The following is a 17,533-nucleotide window of genomic DNA, read 5'->3' as shown; positions in this document are numbered from 1 at the left end:
AGGATACGGAATACTATTGAGAATTCATTGAAATACAAAACTATCTGCTGTTTTACCATCATTCTTAAAAGTATTTTATTTTTGTCTCTTGATTATCAGTAACCCGAATTTCTTTTTAGCTTTGACCAAAGGCTCAAATTTTTGGTTAAACACTTCTACAGTTTGCTTATGAAAATATCAAAGTTTCTATATATATGCTCCTATTCCAGTATCATATCTTTGTTTCAGAATATATACGTGTTAGTTCATATGATAATGATTATTGAGGATAACAAGCTTTGCTACTATCTTCATTGTATCGACAAAATTTTGACGAAATGCTTGTGCTAGTTCAGTTTCTTCTAACCTAGCCTGCAATAAAAGGCAGAGCTAGAGTTAGAGTGCCGGGAGCAGGTTCGGTCGAAATATGTATTTATTTTAAAAAATTTATTGAATATGTATAAATTATTAATTTAGAATCCAATAACTTCAAATATTAAAATTCCGAACCTATAAACTTAAAATTCTAGCTCCGCCTCTATCTACAATCACTACTTACGTGCTAATTACCTCATTTTTTGTGGAGGGAGACCATCGTTCTTGTCTAAAGATTGTATAACATTTACGTAGACGCCAACTAAATCTTAGAGTTTTTCATACTTTTCATATGCGCTTGCCAGTTTCCCACATTCTAGACGAGCATTAGGAGATGTTTAGGGGAGAAATTTAAAAATAGCTAGATTTATAACTGGTCGTTCAAAAATAGTCCAATTTCAAAAGCAATTTGAAATTTAGCCACTTTTCATATAAAGATAAATCTGAGCGAAAACACTGTTCAATACCCGGAAAATACGCCAGTATATTATACTGGAGTTCCAACATAAGTATGCTTGAACTCCAACATATTATACTTGAGTTCCAGGATAAGTATGCTGGAACTCGAGTTCCAGCATAAGTACACTAAAACTCCAACATAATATACTGGAGTTCCAGCAAGTATAATTGTCCAGTATAATATACTGGAGTTTGGAGCACCGGTGCTCCAGTCTCCAATATATTATACTGGAGTCAGCAAAGTATACCGGTCCATCATAATATGTTGGAGTTCATACACAGGTGCACCGAACTCTAGTATATTATGCTGGATCGGTCTCTGTTGCAGCAAAATAGTGGTTATTTTTCATTGACTTCATAAACGCTGGTTATTTTTGAATGACCAATCCGAAAACTGGCTATACCGTGCTATCTTTACGATGTTTAGGTCAAGTAAAGCATACTTACAAAAAGTTAAAAAGTTCTTTCTATTTTCTTCTTGGAACATATGAAGATGTCACAGTTAGAACTTAGAAGTTTGAACTCAGCAGGAGAAGATTGGATATAATGAACAAGCAATCTATGATCAGCAATACTTAAAATCAGAACATGGAAACCTCAATGATAATATTATTTAGTGAGATGGAGTGAGTACCAATGAACACCCAAACAATAAAAACATAGGATCAATTCAATCTTTTTGAAGGAGCTATTCTGTGTAGAACTTAGACCAACTAGCTTATTACAACTGACTGAAAGAATGCTAACCTCAACAAGAGCTTTAAATAATCCATCAAAATTTACCCACTTAAGGTCAAAGCCTTAAATGGTAGCCTATGAAACTCTATCCAAAAATCAAAATCCAAGAATGAATCAGGACATAACGAACCTTTACTATTTTCATTTTTCTTCTCTTTCCTAGAATGAACTCTATTCTACTGCGACTGTATAGGGAGTTACCCTACCTAGGACGATGTATTGATGTTAATGAAATAGAACTATTCAAGTTGTAGATTTGTAAGATTGTCCTAACAAGTTTCCGAAAAGATTGCCAATCACCTCCACCACGCTTAATTCTTGATGTAGTTTATTTGGTCATGCAAAATAGTATAGTGATGCGAAGCATATGAAGAAGTCAGTAAGAAGAAGACCCACGGCATCAAAAACAAACTTTGGAGCAAATAACCCCCATACCTGCAAGAAGATGTATGCGGTCAGTTGCAATAGCATAGTCCAACTAATGTCCCGGGAAGAAAAAAAGAGAAAACAAAGTACACTCATACACATGTCTTTCAATTCAGAATTAAAAAAGAATAGCATGTTGTGACTTGGTACAACTATTAGGTCAGTAAAATTAATAATATTCAGGTCATTTTGTTAGCATTTTATAGTTTTTACAACGAAGAGAAGAAAAGGGGTACAAAGAAGTGCAAAAGCCATAGTGAAGTAATGGTTTGTGGTATATGGTAGTTGGTTAAAGTTCAATCTTTTTGAAAGAAAACACTATTCTCATATGGAAACAAAAGGAAAGGGACAAGCAAATTTAATATGGAGGGAATATTGCCCAGCGTTAAATGGCACTTTCTACATTTCAGGAATACATAGGTGAAAAAGTATAAGATAAAGTACATAATATAAGGTCTTTTCATTTCCAATAAGCATGTCATAGCTAGCTAAACTGAGATAATTTGAGAAAGAGGATACATTTTGGGATGACCTAGGAGAAAGTAGAGCTTCAGTTCAGGATAGGAGCACAATAAGATTGAATTATGATACTAATGCCAATGCACAAGGATTAGAGGTACCATCAAGTGCCGCCTTTGAATCGTAACACATATAATTGTAAGTGTCATAGTTGTAGCCAGAATAAGTCCGTATGTCAGATAGACCTGAAATGTAATACACAACCTTAGTAACCCTCAAAAACTCTTCAGCAGCAATTCCAAACATCACTCATGATCAAGATCCAGCGTTGATTAGTTTACCTGGCATAACTGAAAGAAAAACAGTTGTTTCCTTTTCTCAGCCTGGACTTCTGGACGTAGGAAAGCAACAAGAAGTGGAAGTCCCATTACTGGAAGAATGTGGGAGAAACCAAATGTATCTATGGTAAGCAGGACAGCTTGACGAAAAAGGTTGAATTCGTCAAACCTGAAAGAAAAAGCATGACACATTTTTATTAGATTTACCATAATCCTGGTTGCTTATGATAGATGAGGACTAAAACTCAACCTTGTTCAATTTTTCTCAACAGGAACAACAACAACAAACCCAGTGTAATCCCACAAGTGGAGTCTGGGGAGGGTAGTGGGTATGCAGCCTTACCCTTACCTTGTGAAGTTAGAGAGGTTGTTTCCAATAGACCCTCGGCTCAGGAGAAGCAACAATTTTTCTCAAGAGAAAGTAAATATATTACATAGATGCATCACTAAGGAAGTGCTGGAATATGTACAAGTGAACAAAAATCAAGAGAATTCCCCTTCTGATCTTGGCGGATACCTTCTTCAAATGTTAAACAACTCCTTGATAGAGAGGAAACTTTCTCAAAATTCCAAGTTGAATAAGATACTTTTGAATTGTAAGGGCAATGAAACAAAAGTTGCAGATCTTGATCCAGATGTCAAGAGTAAACTGCAACAGTATTTTTAGCAATACAAAAGAGAAGATTTTAAAGAACGACAAAACTAGTGCTGGTACAACAAAATGTGCAAAAAATGACTTTTTTTTATCAGTAACTACAACTGTTCAATTTTTGTTAGAACCAAAAATGTCCAATTCAGGGATATTGGCATTACTTTGGACAGACCAAGATGAACACGGGAACCCAACATGGAATTTAATACACACACATTCACAACCCTTAAAAATGAAGAAAACATTTCCTCTTACCCAACAAATGCGGCAGCATAGCGGAGGCCATCAAAGGCACACCTGCAGAAAGATTAAACTCAAACCATTAATGACAAAGAGGAAAGTTCTACAACTGAATGTGATCTACACTTGAAATGCATAGGCTGTAGGAAGGAGTGTTTTTTCCTGATCTGACCGTGATAAGGATCTTACCAGTGTCCAGTGCAGAAAAAAAGACACACAGCTAAAAGGCTCCATTTTGTCACCGGAGAAGAATATGAAATCGAACTTCCCGTACAGTCATTCTTTGCTCTTGGTTCCAATAATATCAACCTAATTATGCACCACCCTGTGAAATGAAACTCTGCTACATTAACAAAGGCGTCAAAAACTAGGACGCAGTGATACTAAAACCACCAAAAGCAAATTAAGGAGAACGAGAACATGAATTAAGAATTTGGAACAAAAAGCCAGTAAGACACATGAAAAAATCTATAGAGGAACATAATTTCTGAGACCTTAGGTAGAATAGGAGTAAGCACCTTGAATTACTGCTGCTAGAGCAATTAGAGGACCTTGTTTCCCAGATAAAATGATTATTGTTGAACTCCATGCTGACAACATGGCAGTTGCTTTAACAATTGTATCTTCCTCCCAACCTGAAGTCTTCTCTTTACCACAAAGTTGAGATATTGTTAATAACAATAATTGCAGAAGACCAAAAACATAGATGATCCGAGGAATCCAATATGCTTTTATGTCCACAATCATCGTGCTCGGGCTGAATAAGTCACCATCAAAAGCCCAAGCCAGAGCTATAAGAGAAGAAGTGAATATGCTTCCAACAACAACATACTTGAATATTCCCTGGCAAGAACTGTAACTGATGCTCTTGTAAAGTATATAAGCTAAAATGGTAAGAGCTAAAAAAGATAAGAAATCAGCAACATAAATCCATAAGTTGGTGGCCTCGTCAATTCCTATAGTCCATGAAGGAAATGACTTCAAAAATAAAGAATTGACAGCCTGCTTTGACTGTCCAAGTTCAATACCAAATCTGAGAAGAGGAACCACCAGAACAAAAAGAAGACCCTGCAGAAAAACAGCAAAAAGCAAACAGAGGGCTGCAAATGAGGTATCTTGGCATTGTTGCAAGAAGGGGAATATGCAAGAGAAGAGACAATGAATAATCAGCATGCATGTCTAAAACAAATTTGCACCATGGAATACCTACTTCAAGAAGCATCTTCTTTTTTACTATTGCATGACGTAATTGAAGCATTCCAGCCGTGGCCAATAGAAAACTTGCCACTTTACCTTCCTCCACTGTAATAGAAGCACAAAATAAAGGCAAACTATTAAATGGAACAAAGGAAAGGGAGTATCATTAGCTGAAAGAAATCTGCATAATGCAGCATTCAACTCAAGGATAAGAGCTTACAGATGAAACTATTTGAAAGAAAACTGAAAGCGCGAATCAGCACAGCAGCATAAGCAAAAATAGACTCAAAAGATATTACAAAATTGCCACCATGAGGAAGATGGAAGCTGCATAGTTTGTCCAATTTCTTGATGGTGAAAATGTGAACAAAAAGAGAGAGCACCAAGATGCAGAAACCAGTGCCCATCATCTTTAGATTGAACTCTGTCCATTTGGAACGAGCAAGCGCAGCAACACTTGATAAGAAATTAGAAAAAGCTTCAACTTGCTTCTTCAATTGAGGTAACGATGTAAAACAATGTTCACTTTTACACTTCAATAGAGCTTCCTTGGTATGTAACCAAATATCATGGGCCTGAGCATAGAGGTTCGATACGTGTAACAGATCTTTGTCCGAAAATCCAATCACTGATGAAGCTGAATATACATCAATGTATCTTTTCACCTAAAACAATAAATTCACAAATAAGAGAAAAAAGGCAGATGTAGAAACTAGAGAGTAGAGAAACCTCTATCACACACAGCATTAAAGCTTTGAAACTTATAAAGGAATATTGAACAACTCCACATCATAATGCATAGTTGTGCCTTCAAGCAAATTGCAGGATTAACTCTTTTATTACATCTTCAGAAGTGGAGGCAAACTTTGAAAAGCAGTTTGACCTCATCATAGTTACTGTTTCTCTCTTTCATTGCCTTGCTCAATGAATCTGCGTGCTTGTCCAATCCAGCACGGATCCCACAGCCTTGGAAACCCTAACTTACATTGTTGTGTGTTCCTATTGCAACAGTGACCGGATTTCGTCGCCCATTGTGCCTCGGTCTGGTACCAAATTTTTGAAAATATGGGAAGCAGATCGTCACAGGCCTATTGACTGGGAAATCCAAGTCAATTACCGTCCCCTTCCCCTTGTTCTTGTTTCTTGAATGCCCTTCTTTTTATTAATCACTCAAGCTCGTCAAGGGAGCTTGAAACCTTGGACCTCATTGATAAAGAGAGAGCTCCAGATCTCTGTAATTCTTCGAAAAAAATTGCTTGCCCTCTTTTTCATTAATACGGTCCTTTAAATAGGACTAACTTATTACAAAAGGATAGGAAGCTATACTTTAGGTCTTTTATTACGACTAAATAATAGATGGGGACTTGACCATTTTCCGGTTATGATGGGGTTGCATCAGGGGTTGGCACTCAGCCCTTTTTTGTTTGCTCTGGCGATGGACGTGCCACATCAAGGGGAGGTGCCGTGGTGCATGCTATTTGCAGATGAAATTGTATTGGTTGACGAGATGCGAGACGGTGTGAACGCGCAATTAGAGGTATATAGGCAGACCCTGGAGTCTAAAAACTTCAAGTTGAGCAGGACCAAGACAGAATACTTGGAGTGTAAGTTCAGTGGCGAGACTCAAGGAGGGGAAGGAGAGGTGAGGCTGGACTCACAGGTCATCCCTAGGAGAGGAAGTATTAAGTACCTTGGGTCTATTATTCAGGGGGACGGGGAGATTGATGAAGATATCACACATCGTATTGGGGCGGGATGGATGAAATGGAGACTCGCTTCCGGTGTTTTGTGTGACAAGAAGGTGCCACCGAAACTTAAGGGTAAGTTCTACAGAGTGGTGGTCACACCATAATGTTGTATGGGGCTGAGTGTTGGCCAGTCAGGATCGCTCATGTCCAGAGGATGAATGTAGCAGAGATGAGGATGTTGAGATGGATGTGCGGGCACACCAGGTTAGATAGGATCAGAAATGAAGATATTCGCGACAAGGTGGGTGTGGCCCCTATTGAGGACAAGATGCGGGAAGCGTGGCTTAGGTGGTTTGGTCATGTGAGGAGGAGGAGCACAGACGCCCCGGTGAGGAGGTGTGAGAGGTTGACATTGGAGGGCCTACGGAGAGGTAAAAGTAGGCCAAAGAAGAGGTGGGGAGAGGTGATTAGGCAAGACATGGCGCAGCTTCAGCTGACCGAGGACATGACCCTTGATAGGATGGTATGGAAGTCGAGGATTAGAGTAGTAGAGTAGGTAGTCTAGAGTGTTCATAACAGTAGTATTGGCATGCAGTTTCGCTTTCTGTTGGTAGTAGGTTTTTATGACTAACCATTGTTTTCTTTCATTGTTGATCACCTTACTATCTTGTTATTTTTATTTTGCTTTTATATGGCTTTTTGGTATTGTCCCTTCCTGCCTATATTTTTATCAATGTGGTGCTTATGCTTTCCTGAGCCGAGGGTCAATTGGAAACAGCCTCTCTATCCTCACAAGGTAGGGGTAAGGTCTGCGTACACACTACCCTCCCTAAACCCCACGGTGTAGGATAATACTGGGTATGTTGTTGTTGTATTACGACTAAAGAACATAACTAAATCTATTAAAGGAAACCTTTAATAATTAAAATACTGACCACGCCTAAGGAAACCTACAGCAATTAAAATGCTGGAACCCTAGAATTAGTGATCCCACCTAGTATAGACACGGCCTACAAAGGCATCTGTAACATAGACCACCTTAATCTCGATTGAACTTCAGGAATAGTGGTTGATAGCAAGCAATTGCACAAAGAGAAGAAAGCAAAACTCACCTGCCATGTATTGATGCAGAGGGCATTGACGTAGTTCTGCATCCACCTTTCTAAACTTGAGAGATTTAGGCCACTTTTGGAGGTAAAGATGTCCAAGTTCCAAGTACCAGCAGCTAATGCATATAGTTCCGGATTAACACGCCCAATGCTGAAAACAAGTCAAATGGTAAGCATCACTCAGACAACCTGGGCTTAAGCAATTTGATAGTCCAACAGTCCACTGCACTATAAATACTTGAAATGAATTTGTAGCAGTAAATGACTACTAGATCCAAAACAGCAGATGATCTTGACCTTAGAGGGTGAAAAGGAGAATGGTATGATGCAATTGAGGTACCAATACCATTCAAGATTCTTAAGGATGAAAAAACTCAATATTCTGGAGCTGTTTTCCAGAAGTAGGACAAATTTTCAGAGAGGAAAATTAAAACAATAGGCGAAACTGGAATGAGATTGTCCTAACCTTTTTTTAGAAACTCCTATCGGTATCTCCTCATGAGGTGACCATATAAAGCAAGAAGACACGAAAATACTTATTAACTAGCACGTAGAAATTCACTAGGTGTGAAAGTTCCCAAGAAATCTTTTTAATCAAATATGGTATGCCAGAAAACATACGAAAATAACAGGCTACAAGTAGATGAATCATTCCTTGCGACGAATTCTAAGAATATAACCCGTCAAACCAAGTGCAGCTGAGAATAGTTGCAAGTTGAATATATACATAAATATAACTCTCCATGTTATTATCTCACATAAATATTGAGTGAGCTCTTACACTGCACCTTCCAAAAGGATAGGGAATGCCAAGCAGAGCAGATACTGTTGCGGCAAAGTCAAGCTGTAAGCAAAGAAAGCTCAGTGCAATTTGTAAAGATAAACATAGCTCATGACTGGCGAGTTCAAGCATCCGAGCACAAGTTATCTGACCTGCTCAATGGAGCTAGTGCATATCGTCCTTTTCTCCTGAAATAAAGATTAGAAGCAATCAATACCATAAGTGGATGCATGATAAAACAAGTGGATTAGGTTTGAAAAGGTTGAGCTCAGAAAATGTTGCATTAAGTTCATTTCAAAAAGATCAAAAATGAAACTGACCAATCACACTGACATGAATCCTCAAAAACTTTTAAAAAGCATTATCTTACAAGCGAAGGACATACAATTCTTGTCTTCAACTGAAAGATAGACATGTTATCAATGATGTATCGTAATCCAATTGGAGCTCCCGAGATCACAGACCAAATGATCAAAAGTAAGAAATACTAACCCAGCCTACTCCTGCATGCTTACACCAATCTCTAAAATCTATCAGAATTGTGTACTTGCTTTGGAAAGAAAAGTAGTGTAGTTGCTACATCAACTGCGGAAGCAGAATATAGAGCTATGGTCCACGGTATCTGTGAACTTTGATTACTAAAATTATTAGAGGAGTTGAGAGTCTAAAAAGCAAACTTTCTTTATATTGTGACAACAAGGCTTCCATCAGCATAGCTCATAATCCAGTCCAGCTTGACCGAACAAAGCATGTTGATGCTTCATCAAAGAAAAAGTTAGAGTGGCATCTTGAGCTTGTTTCATGTGTGATCAGAAAAGCTAGCGCTGATGCGTTTACCAAGAGTCTCAACAAACGGACTTCTCATGCACTGGTTTACAAGTTGAGCATGTGCGACATCATTGCACCAATATGAGGGGGAGTGATGATGGCTTAATTATTAAGAAAGATTTGATTTTATTTTGATTGATTGTAATTTATTTCCCCTTCTCAAAATCTTCACTAGTTAGAAAAGCCACAACGATGTAAAGGAAGTGACAGTATTTAAAGCTCAAATCCACCAAAAGACTTGGACTACTAAGTAAAAGAGGATGGTAAATGTAGCAGATTCCACATGCCAATAATCTTTTCTTTCTTTCTTTCTTTCTTTTTCTTTTTTTTTGGATAAAGTTCCACATGCCTATACTCGTTACTCCAATTAACTCTTTTTGTGATAACCTCCAATTAACTTCACTTTTAGTAAAAACTCAAAGGAAAATATTGGAAGGATGTGGTAAACAATGATTTTAATATAACAATCAAATGAAAGACCAAGGCATATTACCATGTATTCTCATACTAGATTTAGGTAGAAAAATGTGGGTTAAAAATAATAATCCAGTGTAAAATATATCAAATCTCAGGGGAAACAAAAGTTACATAAGCCAAAGATAGCAAATAATTTGTACTGAAAGCATATCATACCATGTCAAGTCGACAAGACGAGCTATCAGTTTCAGATGGTAATGAAGATGGATGCTTTTGCAAACTTAAAGCAAATAATGACGTTTCAACCTGCATAACATGTTCTTCAGCATAACAAGGTCACAACAGTTTATCTTCTTTAGGAAACTTGGAAGATATGTCACCTCCTCTGGAGCACCTCCACCATGATCACCATTGATGGTTTGCCCATGATCACCCATCACAAGAAGCAAAGTATTTTCATGCAACCCTCCAGGTCCACTTTGGCTTTCCAGGACATCAACAACTTTCTGGAGTCAGTGGCAAATCAATTACCACTCTTTAGAAAAGAAGGAGTGGAGGGTGGGGGTGGAAGGTGGAAGTCAGGTGGGCAGGCGGCGCAATTTATTAAGCCTTCAATAATGCATAAGTCCATAAAATATCCAACATTAAATTAACAAGAACATATATCAGACTGAAGTCTTATGTCTCATGCCTAAGCAAATCAAACTTTTGGATAGGTAAAAATACTATGTCTATATCCACATTCGCGAGCTTTTACTTTTTAAGTGAATAAATTCATCCAAGAAGAAGATGTGTCCCCAACAAGTAATTTGCAATAGACAGATGAGCTTTTTATTAATCGAAGCAGACAAAAGATGAGTCTTTTAAGGACAAGATTTCTCCAACAAAAGAGGCTGCCATGACTATATAAAAAACCAGAGATATTTCAGCTCCTTTAACAAAGTAGAACCAAAGAAAAACAACTTATCCCAAACACAAACCAAGGCCAAAAAGCTAAATATATTTGGAAATTCTGTTAGAACCTTCTAATTATTGCTCCATAGTATAGCAAACATAACCCTCTTCAGTAGCTTTACTGCCATCAAAACCTTAAAATCTGTATAAAATCATTTAAAACCCAAAGAAAACAATATTCTCCAATGACATTTAACAACCAGCAGCACAATCTTCTGGCAAATGAATTAGCATGATATTCACTTAGGCTTTTCCACATTATACGCCATCTAGAGGAGGAGCTGTTTATATCAGCCATCAGTGTTCACCTACCATGGAGGCATGAACCTTAAAGGCTTTTATTTTGTCCTAGAAATCATGGGATATACAACCAGTAGAAAGCAATCAATGAGAAATTGAAACAGAAAACAAGTTCCTATCACCAGTGATAGTTGAAAGGCAATCATGATTTTTTGATAGGAAAAATAAATAAAGGCTTTAAGGATGTTAATATGCAGAAGAATAGGTGATGTAGCATTTTCTTTTGACCTACAATTTTTATTGAGATTTTCTCTCCTTATATTAAAATGGCATTTTTAACGAGGACAGTGCTAAGTTCAGAAATATTACCTCCAAAATCCCATTGTACTGGTCCAATTTTTCTATCATTTCAGTAGAATCAACACCAAATATATGTCCAGCATGATCCTAGAGATTTAAACAAATACAACAGTCAAACTAACTTGATTATCTGGATAAGATAGAGGACTAACTTCTGAGGAATATCTATCATTATGAAAATATAAACAGCGAAAAGTATACAAGCACACAGCTATGATAAAATATTAGCAAGCATTGCAGGAAACAAAAAAGATAGCCATAGAATGAGAAAATAAAGAAATTAATCTTCAGAATATTCCATTCCGCTATCAACCTTTTAAGCAGAGCTCCAGCATATGACATCAATTTTCATATCAACAGTTCTGTATGTTTCTACTAATTAGCTCCAATAAGTTCTGTTGTGTAAACAATTGTTATGATTTTTCAGAATTCGAAAGAACTCTCCCAAGATGCTGGATCTCTTGTTTAGCTCTTGATCCAATCTAATCAAACATAGTTCAAACTAATCTGCTCCTGTTTTACAGTTTGAAATTCCCAACACTACCTTAACCAACGGCATCCCTTTTTTCCTTCTTCAAATTGAATATCACTTTAAATTGTTCTGATTAACACACACACAAAAAAAAAAAAAAAAAAAAATAGAACGGGACAAGTCCAGCAAAGGGATTACTCGCCTTGACCTGCAATCTAATTATCTAGCAATTTATAGTTTGGGCTCCAAAGCTCTCTAATGCATTCCAGTTTTGTCAATGATACACTTATATGGAGTTATGGACGAAGAATCCAAACAAGTGCATCTTTTAGTAATAGTTGACATAGAAAATGAAACACATTGGTTCAAAATATACTAATCAGTGAGCAAGTGAATATTTCCATTCTGAAGGATTAATGCAACATAAGACATACCACACCAAGAAAATGTGCTATAAGTACATCCCAATCTTCTTTATACAAGTAAGGAAACAAGTGCTCAATGCAGCCATTATCTACCTGGTAAAGAAACAACATGGAAAATTCAGCAAGAAAAATAATTGTTGAGCAGAAGACACTATACTCAAGTCATTTGAACACTATCAATTCTCAGTAAGCATTTCTCGAGAAAAAGAAACTTATATCTTCAACAGTGATAGCAAAATAAATACCGTGTCGAGGTCTTTAACATTAAATGAAGGGAATGGGTGAGATATATTAAAATGATGAGGAAACAGTTGAACCCATGTGTCATCCCCCATCATCACAACTCGCTTGCCATTCTTAGCCATCTACAAGTAGGTTTTAGGAACAAGGTGGAAGGTAATTAGCATAACTATTAAATGGTTTAACCTTCCAAGACAACAATGATTTACAGGAAAACATTATCTTTCTTACCTGATATATCAAATTATCTTCAGCTATAGCTGGTGCACCAAAGCTATTACCGACATCAACAAAAGTTGGAAGCCCACCAGTTGTTAATCCCTGCAATCATAGAAAGCCTTCGTTACATCATTGATTTAAGAGAATTGAGTTTGTAGACATGCATACCGATCTACATGTTAAAAGTCCATATTTTGAATATCTCTTACAACTAATAAAGCACTGAGGGGTCGTTTGGTTTGCCTTCCTTATACGTTACTTCATGTATAAACATGTAGAAAATCCAGCATAACTTATTACAATGTTTGGTTGGTGTTTTGATCTCCATATAAAATCTTGCACAACTTATACAATGTTTGGTTACTGTTTTGATTTCCATATAAAATCTTGCACAAATACAACGTTTGGTTAAGTTTTTTTTCTTTTTTATACCCCTATAAAATAATACTTGTATACAATAATGAGGAAATCTTTGTATTATTTAACGCGGGATAGAATGTGGAATAAGAATACGTGTATTAAATAATGCATGGATTAAAATATCAAATGACAAAAATACCCTTTCATTTTATGCTTAAAATCTCTTTCCTTTTTCTAACTACTGCTCTCTGTCTATGCATTTTGGATTTCTTACTCAACAGTTGAAGTCATTTCCATAAATAACATCACAGAAATACTTCAACATGAACATACTTCAGCTCAACATCCAAGGAGAAAAAACTCAATATTCGAAGTTCTCGATATATAACTCAACTCAAGATCTATCGTGTAGTAAATGAAACAAACTCTAGATAATTTTAGACAACTTATTGTTCATAACACGAGAAAAAAATAACAAATATCAGTTCCCATGGGAAAAGATATGTGGTTCAACACAAGCCATCAATTGTTGAAAGAGATGGATGTAATTACTCTAGAATTGCCTTGATATTTACTTCACAGTATCTATTTTAAATTATACAATGTGTATGAATTTTTAATACAACAAACTAAACATCCAAAAATAATTAATCCCTGCATAGTAATCTCTGCATAACTAATCACTGCATAACTTAATTCCTGCATAACTAATCACTGCATAACTTAATTTCTTAATTCCTGCATAACTAATCCCTGCATAACTTAATCCGTGCATAACTTAACATGCTCAACTAATCCCTGCATTAGTTATCGCCGAACCAACAACCCCTGAGTTGTCTTAACTGATGATGCGTCAGATGATGAATAACAGGGGTCAGTTTTCTAACTCATGTTTTAAATGATTATAACATCTAAAACACAAATAGTGTTCTTAATCATGTCTTACAAACAAGAATTGAGCTAAATAGGTTTTATCACATAAAAGAAACAGAACGGTCTTCTTTCATTTGGATAAGTAAAGACACAGAAGGGCGAGTTTCGCACGGTTCCTTGAAATGCAGTTCTTTTGATCCCTACTGATTGCATCAGGACTCCATCATTCCAGAAGCCTATCAATTAGTGTCACAGAAGCACTGAGAAGGCAAAGATCAAATCACTAACACTCTTATCTTATAGCTGAGTGGAAAAAAAAACTAATAGTAATAATAAATAATGGTGACGTTGACAAAGATAATAATAACATCTTTTTAATAACTATAATGGCAACAAGAAAATAGCTATTTTAACAACAATAGCAATGATCAAAGAAGATTGAGCAAATAAGAATACATGCACAATGAAATAAATTATTATTCATGTTAGCATTGTGAAGCCTAGAAAATTTCATTCCTATAAAGCAATAAAAAAAAAAAATTTTGATGAAGTAAGTGATTTCAAAAAAAAGGCATCAAGCAGAGGCAGTGAGTACAAGATAGTATAAAAGCAATATTTTTTTTGATGAAGTAAGTGCTTTTTTATCTTTAAATACTTGCATCTGGGAGAACACAAGCACATAGGTAATGGCTATATGCCAAATGGTTATCACAAAAGCAGTATGTGACATTGTTCAATGGCTTTGCTGTTGCAGCCTTTTTAGTATAAACAAGACGTGACAACAGAAGCAAAAATGAAGTTAATTAAAATTAAAGTCTTCCAATTAACATGCAAAGCATTGGATTTACCTTTAGGCGTTGCAAACTGGTTGTTGGTGGATCAGCAATAGCTTTAAAGATCTTAGCAGATGAACCTGGCCGAGATGCCAACTTGTGCAAAACCTGCAATCTGTCCATCCATGGCTTTTTCTCTAAAGGACAAATACAACATGTGCCACAGTCATCAGGAAATGAAAATGCAGATACACCCTCATTATATTATGAATGAACTAAGTATACCAAGTACTCACCTTCAAAAAAGGTACTCGGAGCAACAAAGTCATACCTGTCACCAGATTGCACAAATCACCACGAATTTGCAGTTTGCGTAACTATTAAATAAATTAAATAAATAATAGCAGGTATTTTCTTTCATCATCATCACACATGCCTTTATCAATACATAGTTAAGAAAAGTGGAAATCGTAAAAGTTTCTGAAACATCCTGAAAAAGGGAAAGAATGACAACTGAGACAAAGAAGAATACCTGAGTGCGTCAAGAACAAGGATGACAAGGCGACCCACGGCTGGTTTCGTCCAACACCCTTTAGAATGGTTAACCATTTTATCGTCTTGAGGAGGAGAGAAGCAAGGAGATTGTTGAATTTCAGAGCAGTGGCTATATTGTGAAAGTTCAGTGCGAGTAAGGAGGAAGCCTCTGGTAAATACCAGAATAGCCAATCCATGTAGTATGAGTATCCCAAGGAACACCATGAAAACCCATCTCCGTTTTCCCAAATTCTCACTTTTCCACCATACCCAAGATGCAGCACCACTCTTCGACATTGTAAATAGGGGCACAGTCTGATCAAATTTTTAGCAGCAATTATGGATCTGCATCAAGCGTGACACTAATGAAAATTTAAGAACTTCAATTTTTTATATTCCGGCTATTATCTCATGTGTGTTTTGGTTTTAAATTTCAAAAAAAAAAAACAGCAAAATATGGCTCGATTTCGATTTCTCTGTAAAACAAATCCGCTCAAAAATAGATGATAACATAAGATGAAATGAAGGAATACCTCGGACGGATTCGATGACTTCGAACGCTACGGACCAAAAAACTAGCCGAACCATACAACCTCGAACGAAACGCTGGAAGCGGGTGCTCTATTTTTCTCCTGATGGAACCATAGCAGTAAAGTCACATTCAACAGACAAGAAGCTCAGACAAGTAAGAGCAATATATGCAAAATACACATTGACCCTAAACTAATTACATTCTCTATCCATTTGAAAACTAGTTACACTATATATATGTATCCAATTAAAACTAATTACCCAGCCTACATATGCATCTCACTTTTTTTTTTACCTATTTGGCTTCATGGCTGGATTTTACTTGGCTTGGTTTGGATTGAATTGGCTTGCGTAATTTAATTTAATTTGATTTGGTTTGGTTTGTCGTGAATTAACCTCGCTTGTCTTAATTTTAGTAGCTTAGTTTGGCTTTATTTGGTTGGAAGGGCTAGCATTAAAAAAAAAAAAAGTAAAGAAAAAACTTTATGGGTAGAGGCGAGTAAATAACTTGTTGTGAGCGGGTATTTGCACAAGAACTCCAACAAGTAATTACTCCTATGAAATTGAGACAAAGATAACAGATGTATCGGGTCACTAATACAAGGGAATGAGGTGATTGACGAGTATGTCACACACTGTATTGTGGCGGAATGGATGAAAAGGAGGCTCGCTTCCAGTGTTATGTGTGATAAGAATGTGCCACCAAAACTTAAAGAAAAATTTTATAGAGCGGTGGCCATAACGACTATATTGTATGGAGCGGAGTATTAGTTAGTCAAGAACTTCCATGTCCAGAAGATGAAGGTGGCTGAAATGAGAATGTTGAGATGGATGTGCGGGCATACCAGGTTAGATAGAATTAGAAATGAAGTTATCCGCGACAAGGTGGACGTGGCTCCAGTACAGGACAAGATGCGGGAGGCGGGACTTAGATGGTTCGGTCATGTGAAAAGGAGAGGCACGGATGCACCTATCAAGAGGTGTGAGAGGTTGGCATTGGACAGCCAACGAAGACGTAGAGGTAGGCCGAATAAGTATTAGAGAGAGGTGATTAGACGACATATAGCGTTGCTCCAGCTTACTGAGGACATGATCATGGATAGGAATGTGTGGAGGTTGAGTATAAAGATCAAAGATTAGGTAGCCCAGCATTGTCTGTGTTTGTAGCAATAACTTTGATACATCACTTAGTGTCTTTTGTGTATTTCCGTATCCATAAACTTCTGTTATTACTTGTTACTGTCTTTGTTTTAGTTTTCTATTTGCATTCCTTTAGTGTTAGTTTCGCTTCAGTGTCAGATTTGGTTTGCTTGTATGGCCCTTTTGTTTATCTGGAGCCGAAAGTCTACCTGAAACAACCTCTCTACCTTCTTAAAGGTAGGGGTAAGGACCGCGTACACTCTACTCTCCCTAGACCTCATTTGTGGGACTATACTGGGTATGTTATTGTTGTTGTATAGGCTGTGTGTGTGTGTGTGTGTGTGTGTGTGTGTGTGTGTGTGTGTATATATATATATATATATATATATATATATATATATATATATATATATATCTTACTTTCAATCATAAGCAGAATTAACAAAATAATTAGGCCTATTAGATTAAGAACTTGGTGTACTTGGGAGATGTGGAGCCGACGGCGACGAAGGGAATGAAAAGGAATGACAAAGAGAGAGAGTTAAAAAGAAAGGAGAGGAGTGAATGGTTTTAGTTTTATGATCCTATCTTTTTTTTTATACATCATAAATTTACTTTTACACATAAAAGATCCATCTTTTATACATAAGAGATTTACAAAGGATACTTTCTTAATTTTATCATTGTAAATGGCAATGAAAATCCATTTCCTCGAACAAAATTTAG

The 17,533-nt window shown here is 36.6% G+C and overlaps 1 protein-coding gene across 5 annotated transcripts; it reads right to left on the bottom strand.

Moving 5' to 3' along the window:
• Nucleotides 1-1,404: 1,404 nt before the first annotated feature.
• Nucleotides 1,405-15,874, bottom strand: LOC107778455 (uncharacterized). 5 transcript variants are annotated; one of them, XM_075222647.1, is made up of 22 exons: nucleotides 15,670-15,806; nucleotides 15,135-15,481; nucleotides 14,899-14,933; nucleotides 14,678-14,799; nucleotides 14,001-14,089; nucleotides 12,609-12,698; nucleotides 12,383-12,502; nucleotides 12,147-12,230; nucleotides 11,250-11,327; nucleotides 10,067-10,192; nucleotides 9,903-9,992; nucleotides 8,594-8,629; nucleotides 8,449-8,504; nucleotides 7,664-7,811; nucleotides 5,084-5,528; nucleotides 4,877-4,968; nucleotides 4,185-4,734; nucleotides 3,856-4,006; nucleotides 3,682-3,723; nucleotides 2,778-2,943; nucleotides 2,598-2,681; nucleotides 1,405-1,986 (listed from the first exon to the last, which is right to left on the bottom strand). In XM_075222647.1, exons 5-22 carry the CDS (start codon nucleotides 14,040-14,042, stop codon nucleotides 1,888-1,890), a joined length of 2,499 nt encoding a protein of 832 aa, XP_075078748.1. In that variant the 5' UTR covers nucleotides 14,043-14,089; nucleotides 14,678-14,799; nucleotides 14,899-14,933; nucleotides 15,135-15,481; nucleotides 15,670-15,806; the 3' UTR covers nucleotides 1,405-1,887. The 5 variants fall into 5 exon arrangements, with proteins under 5 accessions (XP_075078748.1, XP_016454199.2, XP_016454197.2 ...); XM_016598713.2 differs by lacking the exon at nucleotides 14,001-14,089 and having other exon boundaries at nucleotides 3,856-3,991; nucleotides 15,670-15,874; XM_016598711.2 differs by lacking the exon at nucleotides 14,001-14,089 and having other exon boundaries at nucleotides 15,670-15,871.
• Nucleotides 15,875-17,533: the final 1,659 nt, after the last annotated feature.

Source organism: Nicotiana tabacum, chromosome 10 (genome assembly GCF_000715075.1).
Source record: "Nicotiana tabacum cultivar K326 chromosome 10, ASM71507v2, whole genome shotgun sequence".
Lineage (NCBI taxonomy): Eukaryota > Viridiplantae > Streptophyta > Magnoliopsida > Solanales > Solanaceae > Nicotiana > Nicotiana tabacum.
Note: the sequence above shows the minus strand (reverse complement) of the source record. Positions and strands in the feature narration are given on the sequence as shown.

What these genes read in the sequence shown, in the direction of transcription:
- LOC107778455 (XM_016598711.2), bottom strand. Translation starts at nt 15,433, where the DNA reads ATGTCGAAGAGTGGTGCTGCATCTTGGGTATGGTGGAAAAGTGAGAAT. An exon ending in TCCGAGTACCTTTTTTGAAG is followed by an intron (nt 14,800 to 14,898) that starts GTGAGTACTTGG and finishes TTTGTCCTTTAG; the next exon opens with AGAAAAAGCCATGGATGGAC. An exon ending in TTTTCTTTCAGTTATGCCAG is followed by an intron (nt 2,682 to 2,777) that starts GTAAACTAATCA and finishes ATTACATTTCAG; the next exon opens with GTCTATCTGACATACGGACT.